At 57.1% G+C, this 23,645-nt stretch overlaps 1 protein-coding gene across 1 annotated transcript; it reads right to left on the bottom strand.

Annotated features, from left to right (window-relative positions):
* Positions 1-1,509: 1,509 nt before the first annotated feature.
* On the bottom strand, positions 1,510-7,390 carry C1QTNF12 (C1q and TNF related 12). The gene is made up of 7 exons (XM_031963070.1): positions 6,739-7,390; positions 6,501-6,612; positions 6,218-6,387; positions 4,670-4,778; positions 3,532-3,622; positions 2,211-2,289; positions 1,510-2,021 (listed from the first exon to the last, which is right to left on the bottom strand). The coding sequence occupies exons 1-7, from the start codon at positions 7,069-7,071 to the stop codon at positions 1,923-1,925; spliced, it is 993 nt and encodes a 330-aa protein (XP_031818930.1). The 5' UTR covers positions 7,072-7,390; the 3' UTR covers positions 1,510-1,922.
* Between the last annotated feature and the right edge of the window lie 16,255 nt (positions 7,391-23,645).

The raw sequence follows: 23,645 nt of genomic DNA, 5'->3' as shown, positions 1-23,645 counted from the left end.
TGCCCCGAAGCTGAGCTTCTGAGGGTTGATCACATGATATCTACTCATCCTTTTTGCTTGCTTTCTTTTAAAAGCCCCGTGCCCCATCAGCCACGGCTTTTCACTGAATTTATATGGGACAGACTAGGTTGAATCCCCCCCGACCCTCAGGGCAGACCTGGGTACAATCCCCTCCCCGAGGGAGCAGGAGAAAGAGAAACCTCTGCACTCTCCATTAGGCCCCCTCTCCCTCCTCCGTGCCCAAGGGGCAGCTCGGCTCTGGCCTTGAATCAGAGTCCGCTTTTAGTTTATCTTGCCCAGCTGACCGCCCCATTCAAGCTTTATATCATGGCCCCTCTTCTTTCCCGGCCTCCGGGCCTTTGCCTAGGCTGTGCCCCGTCTGAAACTCTCTCCCTCGCCGATTCCCCTTCTTGGAAGAAGCTCCCCCCCACCCAGTCTCTAAGTACCATAACAGGCCTTTCTCGACCCACACCCCTAGTCATCACTGCCCCCAATCACTCTGTGATGTGTGCACACGGGTGTTTACCTGGGACCCTGTTTTACCCCCTCCCCAATAATACGAACTCCGGAGGGCAGGGATTTACTCTGATTTCCTTCCATATTGCTTTAGCTCCCAGCACTGGCCCATAGAGACACTGAGTGAAAACTTGCTGACTGGGGACTTTACCATCCAACAGAAGGGGAAACTGAGGCTGGAGCTCGGCCAGAAGGAGTCCCCCACTCTTGCTCAGGCCCTCCCGTCACACCGTTAATGTCTGTCCTCAGAGGCCCCCGTGCTTCCCCCCGGGGATCCACAGACTCATTTCTGGTCCACGTGCCAGGGACACACGTGGATGTCGGTGTCACTCGCTCATGGGCCTGTGTGTGCCCTGGCATGGGGGAGAACGGGCTTGGGGGATGGGGAGGAGAAGGAGGGAGGAGGCAGGATTCCACTGCAGGAGGCAGGGAGGAGCCTTTCACACAGACCGAGTTGGGGCGGGGACGGCCTCTTCCTCGCCCAGCTGGGACTCCGGAGTTCCCCCTCCTGGGCTCCCCGAAGAACCCAGGGCTGCACGGGACCAGGAATCAGAGCCAGGCGGTGCCCACAGGGAACCCACATCCCGCACTCGGCGACCCGGCCCAGCCCAAGGGGGAGTCACAGCTAAACAATCCGACCCCAGCTCCATCCAAAAACATGGAGAAGGGAAGCTTGGAGGCCAAGGACAGGGCTGGGACCTTTGGGGAGGGCAGCCATCCCGCATGGCAGCCCAGCACCAGGCCACGGGCCTCCCTTCCCTGAAGTCCTGGGGCCAGGGGCCCAGATTCAAGCCCCGATCTCTGTTTGCTACACGTGGAACTTTAGGAAATCCCTTAACCTTCTGGAGAGCAGTTTCCTGTCAGCGAAATCCGGAGGCCGGACTGAGACCCCTCCCAGCTCTCCCTCTGTGGCCCGAGGATCCCAAGGCTTCGCTCCTCCTTCCAGCCCCACCCCCGGCCCCCAGCCTCTCCCCCAGCAACAGGAGCCAGGACTCTTAACCACACGCGGCTGGAGGTCAAGTCCCTCCTGCCATTTTATTCTCTATTATCATAGTTTTCATAATAATAATTATCAGTAACGTATATAATAAGAATAGACAGGAATAAAAAAACAAGCAGCCGCCTCTGACCCACAAGGTGTGTGTGTGAGTGTGTGTGAGTGTGTGTGTGTGAGTGTGAGTGTGTGTGAGTGTTGGGGGGATGCACAGGGCACGTGGGAGTCCGTGGTGTGTGTGTTTGGGGGAACAGGGAGGGAAGGCAGGGCAGCGGGCCCCGGCTGGGCTTCCAGATCCCAGAGAAGGGGGGGGGTCCCAGGGTCCTTTCTCCTCCTGCCCCCAGCCCTGCCCCTCCCCGACCTGAGGCCCCCCGCCGGCCCTGGCCCTGAGCTGCTCGGGCTTCCCTCCAGGTCACAGCCCCACGAGCATCCCCATGAAGTCCGAGCCACTCTGGATGGTGAGGGCAGCCCCGGCGCTGTTGTCCACAAAGATGGAGGTGTACTGGCCGGCCTAGGAGAGGAGCACAGGCAGCCTGGCCTGAGGGGGGGCTGGGCCGGCAGCTGCCCTCCCCCACCCCAGGGCCTCCTCCCCGGAGGACCCCCACCCCCACAAGCAGCTGGGCCCAGAGGCCCTGGCGGCCCTCGAGGCTGGGGACGCTCTCCGTGGGGGCCCTCGAACCCTCCCTACCCCCCTCACTACCTGAAGCTGCAGAAGCCCCTGGATGTGCACCGTGAAGATCTTGCTGTTGCTCTCGAGGCCCGTGATCACCTCTAGGGACCTATGGCCAAAGCCAGCAGAGGGCATCAGGGGCAGGGGGCACCAGGGGAGGGGGCCATTGCTTGGTCTGGCCCTGTCCGTCCTCCCCTGGGTGCTCCCACAGGGCACGTCCCCACTTCAGACCCCAGGACTCGGCTCTCCTGACTAAGGAGTGAGCACTTCTCTCTGGGGGTCTCATTCTCTGAGAGGAGCTCCTGGCTAGGAGGCCGCAGGAGGGCCGGGGCCTTCTCTGCCACAAGCCTTGAGTTCCCCCTCCCTCCCTGCCTCCCCCAAACTGCTCATGACCTTCCCTGCCCCTCACCCCTGCTCCCCTGAAGCCTCCCAAGTAGCAACAAAAGCTTCCTCAGGAACAAGTCCCTCCTTGTTCTGAACACCCGGAGAAGGGGCAAAGCGCCACAGAAGGGGATGCTCGGAAGGAGGGGGGCGACTGCAAGGGGGGGGGTGAGACTCCTTCACTGTGACTCTGCCATTCTCCCCAGTGCTCCTGCCGGCCTCCCCTTAAGAGTGGGACTGAGAAGGTAGAGACAGGATCGAGGGGTCCCACAGATCCCTGGTCGTCCAATGGGAGCTGAAGAAAATCCCCTCTGATACATAAGTCCATGTATGTTCACTGTACCCAAGGTGACATTATTTTTGGCCGTCCTAAATCATCCTGACTCATACTGAGCTTGCCTCCAAACCCCAATGTTTTTTTCAGACCTTTACTGCCCAGCACACCTTCCCCATCTTGTGCTTGTGCAATTGATTGCTTGAGCCCAAATTTTACATTTATAACTATTGCATTGCATTAGAAGCCAAGGCTTACTGGGATACATATATGTATATGTTATGATAAACGTTATGATATATATATACACACACACACACACACAAATTATATTCACTCTCTTTGTTTACCCCCTACCAGCCATGAGATAGAGGAAGAGCCATTGGGACTTATGTTATGATAAACATTATGATATATATATATACACACACACACACAAATTATATTCACTCTCTTTGTTTACCCCCTACCAGCCATGAGATAGAGGAAGAGCCATTGGGACTTATTTTTCCCTTCCACTTTCTCCCAAACAAATCAGGAGGGTTTCCCTCGGGGGACCATCCCCTGCATGGGATCCCTGCCCTTCTTCCCTCTTGGGTGCAGACGGCCCCAGCTGAGCCGTCCCGGAGTCCGCAGGGCCAAGGAAGTGGGAGTCCAGGAGTCCAGGAGCCACCCAAGTATAAAGCAGTTACTTACGTGTGTTGATGACATAAGGATTCAATGCAGATCAGCACCCGGACATTGTCCCGGGCCCTCAGCTGGGCTCGGCTCTTCAGCTCACTGTGGTCTGGGAGAAAAGCATCGGGCTAGGACCCAGCCTTAGCGGCTCCCTTTCACCACTTGGGGGTCTCAAAAATACACCCCCCTCTCCATTCCCCACAGTCTGGGAGAAGAGAAACATGGATACAGAAACCATCTCTTTAGGAGATGCATGTGGAACACAGAGAGCTGAATCAAGTTCAGAACCTGTCTGTGATCCTGGGAAAATCCCGCCAGAACCACAGGATGGACCGGCCAGCCCGTGTCCGTGGAGGGAATTCCCACTGAGGAGTTCCTCACGGCACATCGGCCTTAGATCTCCCCTTCCTGTCACCCCATTACAAGGGCACTGCCCCAACCCAAACCCCTTCATTTCTCTGGACACAGCACCCGAGAGCGAGAGTAAGAAGGAACCCCAGAAGATCCAGGCCATCCCCTGTGTTGTAAAATCTGCTCTAAAAAAATTGCCCGAAGATAATTGTACAAATATGTTTATACACGTTAGTTTTAACATATATGTTAACATGGATAATGTATATTGGATTCCCTGCCATCTAGGGGAGGGGTGAGGGGAAGGAGAGGAAATTTGGAACACAAGGTTTGGCAGGGGTCAGTGTTGAATAATTATCTGTGCATGTGTTTTGAAAATAAAAAGCTGTAATAATAATAATAATAATAAATGTATCAGTCTGCTTCAAATAAAAAAAAATTCCCCAGGGACCCTGAAAGGTTAGGATTTGGCTAGGGTGGACGGTCAGGATGGATCCAAGGCAAGCCTCCTGCCTCTAAGGCCTCACAGCCGCCGCTCTGCTTCTTGTCTGGCACATAGTAGGTGCTTTATAAGTGTGCCCACAGCCACCCATCTGCTCTCTCCATCCCCCATCCTCCAAGAAAAATTTCCCACCCCAGATGACCCCCAGATTTGTATTTCTTCATCTTTGGGGACACAGCACCATTTGATCTCTGTACACAGCTCCAATTCCTCAGACTCCAGCCCACAGGGCACTGCCCGGTGTCTTCCCCCATCTGAGCCCAGAGGGCTCCCCCTCCGCTCTGCCTCCCCCCCCCCACTCACCAATGTGCACGTTGGCCGAGAACTGGTAGATGCCGGACACCGGGGCTGTGAAGCGGCCGGTTGATAGGTTCAGGCCCGAGCCCCGCAGGAAGGCCCCCTTGGCCAGGGGCTGCAAGAGAGGAACCCCGAATTAGCACGACTGAGCCCCCCGAGCTTTTGCTTCCTCCCCAAGTCCAGGGAACGTGCAGGACTGGTCACAAATGGGAAACTGAGGCACCCAGCGGAGCGGAGGCTCCTCCAAGTCAGGACTCACACAAACTCCCTCATTCCAGATCCCTGGGGGAAGGGGGGGGGGCGGGAGGGAGGAGCAGGGGAGGAAAATCTCTCCTAGTCGGGCTCCCTCCCAGAAGCAGCATCTTTTCTCCCTCCTCTGGCATCCCGGCTGCCTAAACCCAACAGAAAAGGGCTCCCTCCCTCCCTCCCTCCCCCATTAAAGCAATTACACTAATAGAAGCCGGGACGTAATTCCAAACCACTGGCGGGAGCCGAGGGAAACTGTGGCACCAGGACGCAGGCCCCAGAAAGCACCCCTGTCTCCTCGTGCCCCGGGCGCTGGCTTCCTGGCTTTGGGGCTGGGTGAGTGTGAGAGTGTGTGAGTGTGTGTGAATGTGAGAGACTGTGAGTGTGTGTGATTGTATGTGTGTGTGTGTGTGATCGTGAGTGTGATTGTGTGTGTGATTGTATGTGTGTATGAATGTGTGACTGTGATTGTGTGTGATCGTGAGTGTGACTGTGTGTGTGATTATATGTGTGTATGAGTGTGTGTGTGACTGTATATGATTGTGTGTGATCGTATGATTGTGTGTGATTGTATGTGTGTATGAGTGTGTGACTGTGTGTGATTGTATGTGTAAGTGTGATTGTGTGTGTGTAAGAGTGTGATTGTGTGTGTGATTGTATCTGTGTATGAGTGTGTGACTGTGTGTGATTGTATGTGTGTGTAAGTGTGTGATTGTGTAACTGTGTGTGATAGTATGTGTAAGTGTGATTGTGTGTGTGTAAGAGTATGATTGTGTGTGTGTGACTGTGTGTGATGCCTCTGGATATGGCTGATCTCACAGACAAAATCATTTTATATACTTCTGGGGAGGGGGGGCGGAGAATGACTCTAAATCACCTTCAGAGAGCTCCCTGGAGGCAACAAGAGTTTCAGTGATTTAGTTAGTGACACAAAGTTTAAGGCAGGATTTGAACTCAGACCCCCTGACTCGGGGCTTTACTCCTTGACCTTCCCCTCAATTATATGTGAGTAGCATTTACCACTATCAGTGGGGGTTGGAAAAACCCTTCTTCCCACACACTACCTCAGCTGACCTCCACAATACTTCTGGGAAGTCGATCTCTAGACACTATGAACCCATTTTACAGATGGGGAAACTGAAGCTGGGAGAGAGTAAATGACTTAGCCAGGATCCCCCAGCTAGGAAAGGACAAAGTCAGATTTGAAGGGAGCTCCTAGCTCCAGTTATCTCTGCCTCAGCCACAGAGCGGGCACCCCCGGACTCGGTGTCCTGGGCCAGACCTGGGGAGGGAAGGGTCCCCACTCACCGCCTGGAAGCTGTGCAGCTCCATCAGGGTCTTCTTGTCAATGACCAGTTGGGCTTTCAGCTTGCAGTGGAAAGCTTCTTCCACGCGCCTGTAGGGGGCCACGATGGCATCCAGGGGCCTCTGGCTGGGCTGGGCCAAGGCCTCCATGGCCGCCCGGCGCTCTGTGGCCTCTGTGGGGAACACTGGTCATAGAGACCCCAGATTCACCCCCCCTGACCCCCAGGGGCTTCCATTCCCAGCGGGTCCTGCTCCCTTCCCGCTGGGACTCAGGGCCCAGTCTCACCTTTCAGCATGTACTTGAACTCCTGCAACAGAGCTTCCTGGGTGACTTCGGCCCCTGGGGGACCTGGGGGGCCAGCAGGCCCGGGGGGGCCCGGAGGGCCCGTGAGGCCGCGCTTAAAGCAGACAAAGGGACTGGTGAGAACCCAAGTGGGCAGAAGTGGGCCCCACCCCAGAACCAGGGCCCCCCCCTGCCTTCCCCCTCCCCCCAGCTCCTCTCAGCCTTGGCCCAGAGCACTCACTAATCTCTTATCTTTTCCTTTGCATTTCTTCCTGGGGGCACCCTCATCCGGCCTCCGGACAAAGTTCAGCCAAGTCTTGTGGGCGTCTGAGAGCTCAGGACCGGGACCCTCCGGTGGCTGAAGAGAGAGCAACCATAGAGACTCAGCCTCCACTAGGGACCCCTTAGGGGGCTCCTCCCAGGGGAGGGGGAGCAGTGAGTCATCCCTCTCCTCCTCCCCCACTGTCCCCCAGTCCTCCCCAGGGATCACTCCTAACAGTGGGCCACAAACAGACACAATGCACCCAGCAGAGGGCGGATTAACAGTGACAAGAAATCCACAGCACGCCGGCATGGGGCAGACACAAGAAGGAACATCCCACTGAGGGGGGAGTGGCAGGAAACAGAAAGGGGCACCAGCATCTCTGCTTTCTGTGGCCCAACTCTCCTCCGCCTCTGTCACTTATTAAGGTCTAAAACTCCCCAGGAAACCCAGGAGTCCTGGCTCCCAGCTGGCCAAGGCTAAACTTCTGGGGTTCCCAGAGAAGGGGATGTATGTAGGAATGGTCCAGGCAAAGGTGGGTACCAAATGGCTCCCATCCATCTCCCTCAGGAAATCTGGCTCTCTAGTAAAGGGAAGTAAGTACTAAGCAAGGAGATGGAAACGGGGAGAGAATTTAAAACTCAAAATCTTTTTTAAAAAGTATAAAAAAATAAAAATTAAAGTAAAAAATAATTAAGTAAGTAAGTGAATAAATAGACACTCTTTAGCACATTGTTAAACTTCTCAGTGGTCTGGGGAAGAGACAGGGAGGTCAGGGAGAGAATTTAAAATGCAAAATCTTCTAAAAAAAGTATAAAAAATAAAAATTAAAGTTAAAAATAATTAATTAAATAAATAAATGTCCATTATTAATTACATTGTTAGAGTTCTCAGTGGGCTGGGGAAGAGATGGGGAAGTCAGGGAGAGAATTTAAAATGCAAAATCTTCTAAAAAAAGTATAAAAAATAAAAATTAAAGTTAAAAATAATTAATTAAATAAATAAATGTCCATTATTAATTACATTGTTAGAGTTCTCAGTGGGCTGGGGAAGAGATGGGGAAGTCAGGGAGAGAATTTAAAATGCAAAATGTTTTTTTTAAAAGTATAAAAAATAAAAATAAAAGTTTAAAAGTTAGTTTAAAATTAAAGTTTAACAAATTGAGACAAATAACTAAATAATAAGTTCAAGGTTAAAGTCCAAAACTATGACACATGCCCACTAAGACATGGAGAGGGCACAGAGAAATGTATTCTGCAACCTCGGGGGGCACAGAGACTCCTGCATGTTTGGGGTCTTCCCCTTTTGGTCCAGGCCCTGATATAGACTCTGTTCCTTCAGGAGTGGCCTGGCAGCAAGGAGGAGCAGGGGGGCTGGGCCAGAGTCAGCCAGTCAGGACAGGTCAGAGGTCGGAGGTCCTCCGGCCTCCCCCACGTGCGGATGTGCAGGTGGGGCCATTGCCCGCCCAGGGGAGCTGGCCAAGAGAGCAAAAACAGATGCCCATCCAGGTCTGGGCCGGGATCCATGCTCCGCTCTTTGGCGGGAGCGGGCAAGGGGAGCGGGGCAGGCAGACCAGCAATGACCAGAAAGGACTTTTTTCCAGGTGCTTTTCTGTGATTTCCCAAAGCCACAGGGAGTCAAGGGGAGGGTGGGATGGGAGAAGGGTCGGGGGGGGGGGGCTGTTTCACAATCGTTTCCGAGGCCCTGGTGAGGGCCAAGACCCAGCCGGGCCTGGCCTGTGGGCAGGGGGAGGCCCGAGGGGCCAGATGTTTCAAAGGCAGACAAATGGCTCCCACTTGGCACGGAGCCGGGCACTGCTGACGCCTCACTCCCTCTGCGATGACTGAGGGGGCTGGCAGGCTCCCAGCCTCACACCCAGGCTGGGCCAAGCTGCTGCTCCCGGGCAGCCAAGGCCCATCCTCCCGGCTCATGGATGGAGAGGGAGAAGGGATGGCCATTTGACTTTATGCCCCAGGCTTCTTCTCCCTCAGCAGGCTGCCTGGGGGAGAGGGTCCCAGCACTTCCCAACCCCGTATTGGGCCAGGCGGGGCCCAGAGGTCCCCAGAGGGACCATCTGGTGCCTTGGTACAGACAGGTGACTTGCCCCTCTTGGGCCCACGTACAAGGTCCCCGGGGACCTCGGGGGCTGGGGGGGGGCAGCAGGCTTAAGGTTCTGGCTGTCTGGGGCCCTCCGTGCCCTCGTCCTTCCTCTCCCCGACCCCTTATCCATCTACCCACAACATAGGTTGGCCAGATTCCTGTCAGATCCAGTCAAGCCTGAGACTTTTGTTCCAGGGGAGGGACGAAGTGTCAGGGCTGGGGAAGAAGGCCCCCCCGTGAGCCCCCCCCCCCACCCCGGCCGCCTCCTGCCCCTCTGGCCTCTCGGGGGAAGGTGATGGGTGTGGAGGAGGAATTCGGTCCTCCTGCCTGGAACAGGAAGCCCATAAAACAGGGCCATGAGCTTAGCAGACGCTGGCCGGGAGCTCAGAGCCACTGAGCAGCGAGTCTGCTTCCCGCCAGCGCTGGCTCCAGCCTCTCCACTTCCAGCTCCGGCTCCTGGCCCCGGGTCCATGGGAACTGGGGCTGGTGAAAGGTGCAGAGGAGCATTTTTTCCCCATCAATCACCCATCACCATCAGAATCCCTCAGCGCCATCCCCGCTCATTATCCCGTCACCCCCGTCCCTGCTCCCCTCGATGCCCTCGGCCCGATAATGACCTTCATTATCCCCTCCCTCCCTCCCTCCCATGGCCACTTCTGCTCTCCTTCCCCATCACCTCCCTCTTTCCTGCCTTCATTCAGACTGGCCCCCACTCCCAGAATGCCCTTCTCCCCAACCTCTGCCCCCAGGAACCCCCAGCTCCCTTCAAGACTCAGCTTGAGCACCTCCCTCGAGAAGTCCTTCCCATTCAGACCCCATGCTCTCCCTCCACTCGCAGAATTCCTTTGCCTTTATTTCTTTTGCCTCTTTTTTAAAAAAAATATCTACTCAGGCTCATCAATTACAAGCAGGAAGGGAGCTTGGAGGCCATAAAAGTCCTTTCATTCTTGCAGAAGGGGAAACTGAGCCCCAATGTAGCACAGGCAGTAGGTCTCCAAGTGCAGTTGTTCTGGCACCAAACCCAGCACTCCCTGGAGCACTGGGCTGCTGGGTATTTCATGGGGCTGCCTGATCACCCCGAGCCCCCAGTCGGATATAACCCCACCTGGAAGACAGGGACTATTTCCTTGGCTTTTAGCCAGACGCGTGTCCTGAAGCTTCACTGAACAGAATAACACCCCCCCCCCAACTCTGCCTCTTTACTGCCCCCGAGCCCCCGACTCCCAGCACCCCCATTACCCCTGGCTCCCATCGCCCCCTCCCTTCTCCGTCTCACTCCTGGCTTTAGGCCCAACACCCCTGGCATCCCATAAACCACCGCATAAATGAGTTATCGTGACCTCAGCTGATCCTGACCCCTCCTCATTTTCTCAAAACCAGGCCCCAAGCCTGGGACTGGGGGCGGGGGAAGGTTCGGGAGCCCAGCGTCCCGTCAGTGAGGGCCTGACCCAGCCCCGGCCCCACCGAGGGCCCCAAGTCCCGGTCCCTGGAAAACCTCCCGCCTTTGGGCACCGCACTCGGGCCCAGCAGGCAGCAGGGAGCCAGCAGCCCGAGTCAGGCCTAATTAAGTAATTAGTGCTAAAGTGAAAGCTGTCAAGGGAGAGCTCCCAGGCCCGGAGTCAGGGCTGAGGAATCTCAGGGAGCTCTGCTCAATGGCTCCATTCTTCTGGGGGCTGGAGGGGCCTGGGAGCTCCCGAGGGGCGGGGGCCCAGCAGCCCCTGACCTTGCCCACAGTTCCTCTGGCCAGCGCCTCCCAAGGAAAGGGGGTGCGGGGCCCGGAGCCTCAGCGTCCCAGTGCCAGGGGAGCGCCCTTCTCTGGGAAAACGGGCCCCGGCTCCTGCTTTCCCTCCTCCCCCCCTTGGGATCCCAGGCCACCGTCCCAGAGAGGCAGTCTGCTCTAAACCCCTTTGACAGATGAGGAAACTGAGGTCCACAGAGGGGAAGTGATGGTCTAAAATTCATACAAGTAGCAAAGGGTCAGAAGCAGGATCTGAAACCAGAGTCTTTCCCTCTGCAATCAGTGCTCCTTCCAGTCTCCCAAGTAAACAAAGGCACTTGTGACATGTGGATTGGAAAGGGAGGCCCCGAGACCTGGGGACAACAGCCTTGGCCAGAGTGGGATCCTGTGGCATAAGGAATGTCTCAGACTGGAGGCGGAGGCTCTGGGTGCAGATCCTGACTCTGATAAGTCATCTTCCTTGTGAGCCTCAGTTTCCCCTTCTGAAAAATCTCTAAGGTATCTTCTGTAGCAAAAATGATGTTCTCCTGGTAAAACTACACTGAGAACGCAGCGGTTTAAGGGGGCGTGTGGTGGGTTAGGGTCTCCTACTCCTGTGGGCCTTGGGGGCCGTCACTCAGCCAAATGTGAGGGGCGGGACCTCTCTCCCTGGGAGCCGAAGGTGGGCCCTTCCTTGGCCAGACCGCGTCGTTCTGCTTCCCACCATGTTGGGAAGGGGATGGGGGACCAACTGTGGCCTGGTCACGTGCCCAAAGAGAATCCATGCGGCCCAGGGAGGCAGAGCCATTTCGCAGAGGGGTAAGTCGAGGTACCCAGACCCAGGGGGCTGATGACCTCAGGCCTCAGACAAGAATTCATGGTCTCTCTGAGATAAAGATAAAGACCACGGGGCTGGGTCAGGGTCCCAGCTGCAGCCAAGAGACCAGAATTAGTCCTGCCTTGGGAACAAGGAGTCGGGGGCCTGGGGGAGGCCGTCACAGGCCCACCCTTCCCGAGGCAACCCCGAGGAGGGGGCCCTAGGGCCAGGAGGGAGAGGCTGCCTGGGGGGCCAGGCTCACTGCCCAGCCCCTGCTTCCACAAGCATCCTTCCCTGGCCTGGTCCCGTGCCGCCCTGTGCCCGGGTATGTGGGACCACAGATGTCATACCACGGTCCCCCCCATTCCCCTGGCCACACCAGAACACCGGGTGCCCTCTGACACTGCTCAGACCCTCCCCCCAGCTCCAAACCGCCTCGCCCCCCTGCACGGGACTCGGGGTGTCCTTGGGCGGGCGAGGGGCTGGTTTAATCCTCCAGCAACCGGCCCATGACTGGCACGATCAGGACCTACGGCATCCCCAGGCCGGCCTCCCCCGTCTCCCTGGCAGAGCCAGGGCATCCATGCCAGGGCACACCCAGCCCCACATGGGCCCTGGGGGCTGGGAGATGGAAGGGCAGATAGCAAGGGGATGTACGGCAGATGAAAAGGCCCGCGGGGGCGAGCTGGGACAGCCTGTCTCGAGTGTGTGAGCATGCGCACGGCCAGATACACGCTCTGGGCCCCGGGAAGCCCCTCAGCCAGCCAGCCTGGGCCGGGGGGCTGGGACAAGATGTTCTGCACCCGGCCTGAGCCCCCCGGACAAGGAAGCCCACCCAGCCTGCCAGGAGGCAGAAGCACTGAACCCTGAGTCACGGGGCCCCTCGGGGAGTCGGTTTTCTCATCTGCAAAATGGGGATCTCATAGCCCTTCCCTCCCAAGATTGACTGAAGCCCAGGGGAGATCCAGGAATGATGGCTGCTCTGCAGATGGTGGGCGGGCAAAGCCCCAGAAACCTCAACCATCCTCGTTTTATTTGAACCTCACAAGCCCCTCTGAGGGAGGTGCTGGGACCATCAAGAGCTGAGGGTCAGCAAGAGGGAAAGCACTTGCCCGGTATCACTGGAAGGGGGAGGGGTGTCTGAGGCAGGATTCGAACTCAGGGCTTCCTACCTACCCACGGTACCTCAGTGACTCTGAATGTCAGGCATGTGTCAACTGATGTTATTAAGGAAGGGAGAAAAAGGAGAACAGAGGGAGGAGGGAGAGAGGGAGGGGAGGAAGGAGAAAGAGAGGGAAAGGGAGGGATAGTGAAAGGAAAGGATGGAGAGGAGCAAGGAGGAAGGAAAAAGGAGGGAGGAAGAGAGGGAGGAGATAGAAGGAGGGGGAGGGAGAAAGCAGGGAGAGAGGGAGGGAAAGAGGAAAGGGGAGGAGGGAGGGGAAAAGAGGGGGAGGAGAGAGGGAGGGGGAAAGGAAGAAAAGTGAAGGGAGAGGAGGAGGGAGGGGAAGGCAGGGAAGGGGAAGGGGAGAAGAGGGAGAGGGGAGGAGGAGGAAATGAAGGGAAGGGAGGGGGAGAAGGAAAAGAGGGAGGGGGAAGAGGAAAGAAAGTGGAAGGAAGGGGAGGAGGAAAGAAAAAGGAGGAAGAAGGAGGAGGAGGAAGGGAAAAAGGAGAGGGAGGAAGAGGAGGATTGAGGAGGAAACAAATCTAGGCTGAACATCTTCCTTTCTTTTAAGGTCCAGCTCAGGACAGCCTCCTCCAGGGAACCTTCCCTGATCTCCCCAGCACAAAGTTCCCCTGGACAGACTTGGCTGCATCTCTGTCTGCAAGTCTCCTTTGTCCCCTTGCTTCCTCCCTCAGTAATGGAGGAGAGAACCAGAGCGGGGCAGCCTTGGAGGACAGAACCCCACCTCAGGCACTTCCTGCTTGTGACAACCAGGACAGGACATTCAAAGGTCCTTCCTCTGTTCAGTTCAGGGGTTAGGTCTGATGACCTCTAAGGTCCCACCCAAATCTAAAGCTATCACTGTGTGACCCCTGTGGGTCTCAGTTTCTTCCTCTTCTGTAAATTGGGGGGGGGGGAGGTAGACTGGATAATCTGTAAAGTACCTGCCAAGTCTGAAGTTGTCTCTGTACATCACACATACATACACACACACTCACACATACACTCACACTCACACACACTCACTCTCTCTCACACACACACACACACACACACACACACACACACACACACACACTTCCCAATTAATAGCTCCCAGGGGAGGGCCGTTGTTCCATTCTGCCCCTCTAATCAGGTTCTGGCCTTTTGGGAACGTTTGGGGAATTGAATAAGCGCTCCTTCTCATCCAGCTCTCCATGGGCTCGCCCTCCCCAGGGCGGCCCCTGGACACCCCCCCCCCCCAGGCCTTGGTCAGACAGCATCGGGTGCCCTTCGGGTGGAGAGTCTCCCAGGGCCCCTGGGTTGCCCCTTTCCCACAGAGCTGGAGATCAGACGCTGGTCAGAAGCCCAGGCCCCTGAGCTGGCCCGGCCCAGGGTAAGAGAGAGCCATGATGCTGGGTTCCCGGTGCCAGCTGGGACTTTGCATCAGTGGGTACCACTGGAAGGAGGGGAGCTCTGCCCGGGCATCCCTAGGGATGGGGTCTGAGCCCTGGGTATCCAGACTGGCGCTTCCTCCCTGCTGGCGTCTGGCTCCTGAAGGAACCTCTTCTGACTCTCCTGTTCAAGCCGGGGGTTGTTACCAGGGGGAGCTGCTCACCTGGGCCGCCCCCTTGGGGAGCCGGGAAGCCAATTAAACTTAATGGGCCTCAACCCCACCAAGGAGCTCATCCAAATGATCTGGACTTCAAAGCACTAATTGATGTGCCGTTGGGAACCCCCGAGTTCTGGCTGGGGCCCAGACCCCACCTCCCCTTTCATCGAGACCTAGCTCCGTCGGGTGGCTGGCACCCCTACGCCCCACGGCCCCTTCTCTGGCCAGCTGCTGCCCCTTGGGCCTCGCCGGAGGAGGCTCAGAGGGCTAGGGACGAGAGGGGTTCCCCTTTGCGGAGCCAGACGCCCTCCCCTCCCTTGCCCACAGGCAACCCGCTTTAGGGTGAATGAGGAATGGGTGATTGGAAGATAGGGGCAGCTTCTCCCTGGTACAGGGATCAGTTCTCACTCCCCCAAACTCCTCCACCGTCCCCCCATCTTCAGTGACCAAAGCCAAGCCACGGGCTCCATCAAAGACCGCCGTGTGCTCACCAACGTTCCCTCAAGAAACACACTGCCTTTGAGCAGGGGGAGACAGACAGCTGGGAGAAAGACTCAGAGACAGGCACTGACAAGCCTCGGAGACAGAGAGACAGAGACAAAGTCAGAGAGACAGAGACAGAAAGACAGAGACAGAGACAAAAAGGCAGAGAGAGACAGAAAGGCAGAGACAGAGACGGAAAGACAGAGACAGACAGAAAGAGACAGAGAGACAGAAAGAGACAAAGTCAGAGAGACAGAGACAGAGACACAGAGAGACAGACAGAGAGACAGCCAGACAGACTGAGAGGCACAGTCCCCCACAGTCACAGAGAATGACAGACATATGGGGAGCAGCAAGGAGGCAGGCAGAGGCGGAGAGATGGGTACAGGGCAGCAGCCAGGTGGTGAGAGGCTCGGAGGGGCTCGTGGGGGAGCTCTAGGGGCTGAGCTGCGTCCTTCCCCAGCATCCCCCGCTCTCAGCCCCACATGGGGCGGCGGCCTCAGCTGGGAGCAGCCGCTACCGGCTGACGAGTTTGTCAGTGGGCCAGGAGCATCCCGCCGGGACCCAGGTTGGGGCACAAGAGAACGGGTTCCCTGGGGGTGAGGCCCTTGTCCACGTGGGGGAGGCCTCTGCCCCCCAAGGCGCCCGTGCCTCCTTGGCCAGCCTGCCCGCGGGGCCCCAGCTGGCCCGGGCGGAGGGAGCCCTGGGGCCGGCCCTCCCTGGCCCCTCCCGCCCCTAGGGGGTGCCGGGCGCTCCCGTGGGGCGTGGCTTGAAGGGCTCGTGTATGCTCGGCTCCCCTTCTTGCGCTCCCTCTTGGCGCCGGCGCCCCTGAGCAGGGCGGTGTGCCACAGGGTGCCTGGCCCAGCCCAGACCACAGCCTTGGGCGGGCGGGGGCGGGCTGGGCCCCGGGGCTCCGGGGGGGGGCGGCGGGGGGTCTCTGGGGCCCGGGCAGGCCTGGGGACTCTGGGCTCCGGGGAGGTGAGGGGAGGTGAGGGGAGCCGAGAGCGCCGGCCGCGGGCAGTGAGCTGAAGGATGCAGGCTGGGGCGCCGAGTTCGAGGTCACGCGGCGTTCGAGGCCGCCGAGCGCTGAGGCCGCGGAGCGCTGAGCCCGGCTTGCCGCTTGGAGCCTCAGCGTGCCTTGCCCCAAAGCCCCTGGGTTCTCATGGGGATGGGGAAGTGGAGGCGCCGGAGCCTGGCAGAGGCGGCGCTCCCCGTGCTGGGGAAGGAGGCCGGGGGCCGGGGGCCGGGGCTTCCCGTCGGAGGGACGGCTCTCACGGACGGCAGGAGCCAAAGCGGGGGGCGGCCGGGCACCTGCCTCGGGAAGGCTCCCCGGCTGGCGGGGCTGCGCTGGGTGGCCTCTGTGTCTCCTTCATAGGGCCCCCGGGAGACCCCCAGCGCCCTCCCGACGCTGCGGCCCCATCGTCACCATCTGCACCCCAGCACTCGAGGGCCGGAAGAGCTCCTGCCCCCCTTGGCCTCCCAGGAGCGGGAGGGTCCCCAGCCGCCGCGGGAGCGGCTGGGCCCGTCAGGACGCGGGCGCTCCCCGGTATTTCGGACCCGGGGCGGAAGGGGCGGCCTTTCCCCCGGCGGGTGGGCCCAGGGGCCCCTCCTCCTCCCCCTTTCCCGCAGGCGGTGCCCCTCTGGCCGGGGCGTGGTCCTTCCCTCTCCCTCTCCTTCCCTTCCCCTTCCCTCTCCTTTCCCTGTTCTCCCCCCGTCTTCCGGAAATAAATACTCCTTTTCCTGAGAGCCCTTTCCATCAAGGGAGGGCAAGGCCCTCGGGCTGGGGGCCCCGGCCCCGCCCTGGCGGGCCCGGGCGCCCGGCCCCCTTGGTGCCGGCGCTTTGATTAACAGGAGGAGGGCCCGGCCGGGGCCGTGGGGAGCGGCTTTGGGGTCCCCGCGCCGGGCCCGCTCCCCGGGCCCCGTCCCTGCCCCCCGGGCCGGGCTCCGGGCGGGACCGCCGGGCCTTAAAGGTTCCCCCCCTCCCCCTCCCTTCCAGCCAAGTCCGGGCTGTTTTTTTGGAATAAATTTAACCTCCGGCCCCTTCGGGAGGCCCCCGCCCCCTCGCCTCCCGGTCGGTGGCAGACAAGCCGGGTTTGTCGAATGCACCGTGACATGTTAATAGCCCCCCGTCAAAGGGACTAGGGTGACGGGGCAACCGGGCCAGCGCCTTGGGCCAAAGGGGTTTCCGCCCTCCCGCCCATGGGGGGGGGGCCCCCATCCCCCAGAGCCCCGTGTGCCCCCCAAGGTGGGGGAGACCGGGGAGCCCCAAAAGAAACCAGTGGGGACGAAAATTTAGTTTTCCGTGAGGGAAAGAAGAAAGAAACACATGGAGACGAGACGGGAGAGGAGACAAAGGGGGAGAAGAGACAGAAAACTGAGACAGGGAGACAGAGAGAGGCGGGAACGAGAAAGGGGGCAAGAGAGAGAAAAACAAAGAGACAGGAGATGGAGACAGAGAAGAAGAAGAGAAGAGAAATGAGAAGGGAGAAATAGGACAGAGGACAGGAATAAGAGAGAAGAGAAGAAAGACAGAGAAGAGGAGAAGAAATAGAGAGAGAAGGGAGAGAGAGACAGGGAGAGAGAGACAGGAAAAAACAACAGACAGGAGACAGAAGAGAGAAAAAAAACAAGAGATGGAGAAAAAAGAGAGGGACAGAGACAGGGAGAGAGAGAAAAAGAGAGAAAGACAGAAATAGAGGAGAGAAAAAAACATACAAGAGAAGACAAAAGACAAAGAAAGAGACAGAAAGAAAGGAGAGAAAGGAGACAAGAAGAGAAGAAACAGACACAGAGATACAGAGAAAAAGAGACAAAGAGACAGAAATACACACAGAAAGAGACAGACAGAGGAGAGACACAAAGAGAGAGAAGAGATAGAAACACACAGAGACAGAGAGACAGACAGTCAGAGACAGAGACAGGCAGAAAGACAGAGAGACAAACAGACAGAGGAGAGGCAGAAACAGAGATAATGAGAAAAAGCGAGACAGAGACAGAGACAGAAACACACAGAGAAAGAGAGAAGAGAGACACAAAGATAGAGAAGAGACAGAAAAACAGAGACAGACAGACAGACAGACAAGAGACAGAGACAGAGACAGAGATTCATTCATTTACAACTGCTCATTAGATACTCATACTGTGGGAAGAGGGCTGGGTCTGGAGGTCAATGTGATTTGCTTTTAGACTACTTGTGTGAGCATGGGTGAGTCTCTAGGCCTCAGTTTACTTTTCTGTAACAATGAGAGGGCTGGACTCAGACACCTGGACAGTCACTTGCAGACCTAACTCGGTGGTCCTACTGCGTGCCAGGCTGTGTGTGTACCATGAATCTGTGGCTAATGGCCCAGGCTAGCTGCAGGGGCTTCTGTCTTGGGGCTGCCTGGGCCTGGAGAGTTCTGAGGCAAAGTGGCTCTGCCTGGATGGGGCTTCCTGGGGCCCAGATGGCCCTCTGGCCAGAAGGTCTCTGCCCTTGGGGGAGGGGAGGAGCAGCAGGAAGACTCACAGACAGGAAATGTCCGGCCTGGGCTAGGCATGAAGGCTCTGGTTCACCTCCTGAGCAGCCGGGCTGGGAAGTGGGGGCAAGTCAGAGGAAGGGTGGCCCCCAGAGGATGGAAGCTGAGGTGGAGGCTGAGTGGGGATGGGAGCTTCATTTGGGGTAAAGTAGAGAGCAACTACACACTCACACTCACACACACATTAATGTTGACACTGTCACTGTCACTGACACACACACATTGACAATGACACATCACTGACACACACACATTGACATTGACACACATTGTCACTGACACACACATTGACATTGACACGCATTGTCTGACACACATTGACATTGACACACATTGTCACTGACACACACACATTGACATTGACACACATTGTCACTGACATATTGTCACTGACACACACACACTGACATTGACATGCATTGTCACTGACACACACACATTGACATTGACACACACATTGTCACTGACACACACACATTGACATTGACACATTGTCACTGACACACACACACTGACATTGACATGCATTGTCTGACACATATTGACATTGACACACATTGTCACTGACACACACACATTGACATTGACACACATTGTCACTGACATATTGTCACTGACACACACACACTGACATTGACATGCATTGTCACTGACACACACACATTGACATTGACACACACATTGTCACTGACACACACATTGACATTGACACGCATTATCGCTGACACACACACATTGTCACTGACACACATTGACATGACACACATTGTCACTGACATACACACATTGTCACTGACACACACATTGACATTGACACGCATTGTCATTGACACACACACTGACACTGACACATTCACACTCACATTGACATTGTCATTGACTCACACACGCATTGACATTGACACACTCATTCACACTCACACAAGCTCCACTTGGGAGTGGGAGCAGGGACGGCGCCAGCACCGAGACAGACAGAGCGTGGGGCTGGGGCAGGGGGAGGGCTCTGGGTTCCCAAAGCCAGGGCCCGTCTAATCTAGGTAGATTTTTTTTTTTATAGCTAGGGATAGGGGAGTCCCGGGAGGACCACAGCTCCCACCCTTGACTTTAGCTCCTGACCCTTCCTGTGGGAGAGGAAAGGTGGGGAGGAGGGGGGGAAGAGGGGGAACCAGGCACAGGGATGTTGAGGGAGGGCATCCTGCCCCCGCGGCTCGCCAGCCTTCAGGAAAATCCCTCTAGCGTCACGAAAGCCTTCATGGTCCCCCAGCCCAGCCTGTGGACAAGCCACAAGCCAGAGAAAGCCGGGGGGAGGTGGGGGAGGGGTGGCCTCCTGACTCCGCGGCCCCCTCTGGCTCCTGGCAGCAAGTCAGCATGTGGCCAGAATCGCTTCCCACCGGCCTGGGTGCCCTCTGTGAGCCCACAGCGCCACCCTGTGGCCATGGTTCCTGAGTCACTCAGGCTGTTGGGGTTTCCCCTCATTTCTCTGGGGGAAGCTGGCGGAGGGGCAGGAGCATCCCGAGCCTCACGGCTGCAGAAGGGGGGGGGGGCTCTGGGCTCAGCAGAAAGGCCTCCTCAGTTCCAAGGCAGTTTGATTCAACCAAGCAATCACAAGGATAAACTGGATTCCATTGAAGTGACTAGGGGCAGACTAGGGGCAGATCTTCCCTGGAGCCTGGAGGACTGAGCTCAAAAGCAACCTCGCACTCCAGCTGTGTGACCCTGGACAAGTCACTTATACAGAGGGGCCTATTCATAAAAGCGTCTGAACGGGCAGTCCAGCCTAAAGAGGGCTAGAGAGACACGTGAGTACAGATGCTGAGCTCGGACCCCTCGGAGGTTTTGCTGGTGACCACAAGGAGCAGCAGAAGCCTCCGGAGTCTGGAGGGGACCGAGCGGTCACCTCGAGGTGGACCAGCCAGTCTGCCCGCACCCAGATGGCAGCGGACTCTCCTGGGGCATCTGGATAGAATTGTAAAGGAGGGAGCCCTGGCAGAGAGAGGCCTGTAAGGGAGGGAGCACTATTGACTCAGGACCTATAAGGAAGGGAGCACCAGCAGAGACGGGCCCTGTAAGGGAGGGAGCACTGACAGAGACAGGACCTGTAAGGGAGGGAGCACCAGCAGAGATGGGCCCTGTAAGGGAGGCAGGATTAGCAGGGACCAGACCAGCTCAGTGAAGCCACCTGCCCATGGGTCCCAGCACAAGGCCCACAGCAGGGGATTCCATGAGGACTCCACAAATGGGGCCTTTTTCTCCCAGTGCCAGGCCTGGATCCTCCCGCCCCTTTCGTGGGCCCGGATGGGGCCTGTTTCCGTCTACAGAGTAAGTGCTGCTGTGGCTAGAGCACAGGACTGGACGCAGTTCCTGGATCTAAGGCTGAGATCCAAGCTCCAAAGCCCCGTCAGACGCATGCAAAGACATGCTCAGCACCCGTAGGTGCTTAATAAAAGTTTGTTTCATTGAATTGCTCCTTTGCCATCCTTCCATCCCACTTCTAGCCTGGACGAGGTCCCCAACTCCCTCCTTTCATTCCCCCCACCCCACCATGGCCTGTTTCCAGCCAGCCTGTCTTCCTGCTCTCAGTCCCCAAATGTTCCTTTCTGCCTCCGTGCCACCTCCCTCCTCCCTCTCCCATTCACAAGCTTCTTTGAGCTTCAGCTTAGAGTATAAACTCCTACGAGGAAAGGGAGCTAGCATGTATTAAACACCTACTGTGTGCAAAAGCATTCAACAAATATTCTCACTCCACCCTCACAACAGTCCTGGGAAGCAGTGGCTATCAGGAGCCCCATTTTACAGATGTGAAAACAGAGGCAAACTTGAAGTGACCGGGCTGGGAACAATCCGAGATTGGACTTGACCTCTAGCCTTCCTTTCTAACCTGGAGCTCTCCATCCCCTTCAGCAGAGCTGCCTTTTTCCCAGCTCTCCCCTGGCAGTGTGCGTGTGTCCCTCGCCGCCCTGACCCCATTCTTGTGTATCTTTTACATTTACTGAGCTGGGTTTATGTCAAACAGGTTTATCCCTCAGAGAGAATGGGGACTCATGCAGGACAAAGGCCCTCTTCCCTCTGTCTTTGTCCCCCCTGTACGGGCTCTAACTCAGCCAATGGAGCAGCCGCACCCTGACGGCACAGACCCGAGGAGGAGCCTGGAAGCCTGGCCTGAGACGGAGCCCCCGGGACCTCCAAAGGCCAAAGGGATCAGGATTCACGTCTGAGGATGGGTTAAAAGAGCCTCATTATAAAAATAAGGGAAACCTTCCTTCTTTCCTTCTCTCCCTTCCTTCCCTGAAAAAATGAAGGAAAAGAAGGCAGAAGGGAGAGAAGGGAGAAGGAAGGAAAGAGGGAAGGAAAAGAAAGGAGGAAAGGAAGGAAGGAAGGAAGGAATGGAGGAAGGGAAAGAGGGAGCGAGGGAGGAAAAGGAGGGAAGAGAAAGAAGGAAGGAAGGAAGGAAGGAAGGAAGGAAGGAAGGAAGGAAGGAAGGAATGGAGGGAGAGAACGATTACTTCCATTGCAGGCAGGGGCTAAGCCCTTGACAGTTATCTTATTTGATCCTCACAAACCCCCTGGGAGCCTCATTTTCCAGAGGAGGAGACTGAGGCAGGCAGAGGTCAGGTTAGGTGACTTGCCCAGGATCACTCAGGTGATGGCTGAGGTTGGAGTGGCCCTCAGGCTTTCCCAGCTCCGGGCCTAGGGCTCGCCCCCCTGCCTCCCAGGGTCTCAGGGTTTGAATCTTCCCCACAGCCCAGGTGGCACAAGGCTTAGCCAGTCATGGCTCTAGGGCAGAAGCGGGCACCTGGAGGCCCATAAGCCTCGCAGATGGAAAGTGTTTTCCAGAGCAGCAGCGGCTCCTGAGCTCATCTGCTTGTGACACTCAGTACAGATGGCTGAGGTGACCTGTGTGAGGGGAGGGGGCTCCTTTCCTTGGGAAGCCCGCTCAGCCTCACACCAAGATGAAACATGGCCCCGAGAGGAGGGGACTCCTTGTGTGGAAGGCCTCTTTCTCAGGACAGATGGCTGTACAAGTTGGCTGGGCCCTGTGAGGGGAGGGAAATCTGGAGCGGAGAGCAGCCGGGGTATGGATCCCGGCTCTGGGGAGCATGACTGCCGCGGTGTGCAGGTCACTTAGAAGCATTCGGGGGTTGCAGCTATAAAGGGAGGGACTCGGAGGTCTCAGAATTTTGGGGTGCTGGGTTTGACCCCAGGAGCCCCCTCCCCCCAGCTTTATGGGATGGGCGAGAATGCGCCCGCTGGGTTGTCCAGGAGCAGGCGCTGGGGTGGAGTTCTTGTGGAAGTGGAAGGCCCCCCCATCCCCACCCCATCACTCAGTTCCAATAACATGATGCTTCCCGGTCAGCCCCCTCCCAGACCTTCCGGCCACACACCAAGAGCTGGACATCAGGGGACCCTTCACCACAGAATCAGCCAATCAGCATTCATCACGGGCCTTCCATGTGCAGCCCTGAGAAACTCGGGTCCTGTTCCAGGGGGACTAATGAAGTCAGAGTGGCCCCCGGGGAGCACAGACACCAGGGCATGAGGGGGGAGGCAGGGAGAGCTGGATGCCGGCTTCCCAATGGGCCTGGCTGGATGAGCACAAAGCCGTATTCTTTTGGTCACAGCCTGGAAGAAGCCTCAAGCCTCAAGATGGCTCAGTTCATTCACTCTGGGCCTCCTGGGCAGTAGTTATGGGAGCCATTCAGACCAGGGACAAATAGTCCAGACTAATAACCATTGTCTCTCCTCAATGGGCTATTTAAACCCTCCAATCGTGGGGCCAAGGCTTTCAGCAATTATGTTGCTCGGTCACCGAGCTCTCTTCCAATTTCCGGGTCAAAGGCCTTTCTTGGAAAGGCCTGCAGGATCACAGATGCTTTTTCCTAGGATGCTACATAGCCCTCAGTCACTGGGGACTCCTGGGGCCCTGGGTGTGGCCTGTAACTGCCTATAGAATCCACCCATAAAGGATAGAAGCCAACGGAGGCCTCGGGGGCCAGGGCAGCCATGAGAGCCAGAGCCCTGGGGCCCCTCAGCTAGGACACAGACCCCAGCATCTAGTCTCTTAACGCAGCAGTCACCGCTGGGCACATGGAGAATTTAAAGCTCAATAGAAACGTCCAGGAATTAGGCCCAGAAATGAGCAGAGGGAACGAATAAGCATTTATTAAGCACTTACTCTGTGCCCAGCACTGGGTGAAGTTCTACGGATGCCAGTACAAAAAGCAATTCAGTTCTTGCCCCCAGGACGTCTCTACCCTAATGGGGTTTGATGGTGAGGATGGAAGTCATGGGGAGTCACAGGACAATGAAGGGATCCTTTCAGGGAAGCGGGCACTAACTCGATGACCATTAAGGGCCGCCGGCACGCCCTGGCCAGAGATGGAGAAGATGGGCTGTGCCGGTCCGATCGGCCAGTCCGACACGCTGCAGCCCGACTCTAAGTGATATCATCCTGGCCCTCTGTGAGGAGGGAAGGCAACACCCAGAAACTGTGTTAAATCCTC

Source organism: Sarcophilus harrisii, chromosome 3 (assembly GCF_902635505.1).
Source record: "Sarcophilus harrisii chromosome 3, mSarHar1.11, whole genome shotgun sequence".
Taxonomy (NCBI): domain Eukaryota; kingdom Metazoa; phylum Chordata; class Mammalia; order Dasyuromorphia; family Dasyuridae; genus Sarcophilus; species Sarcophilus harrisii.
This window is presented reverse-complemented; position numbering and strand designations above follow the sequence as displayed.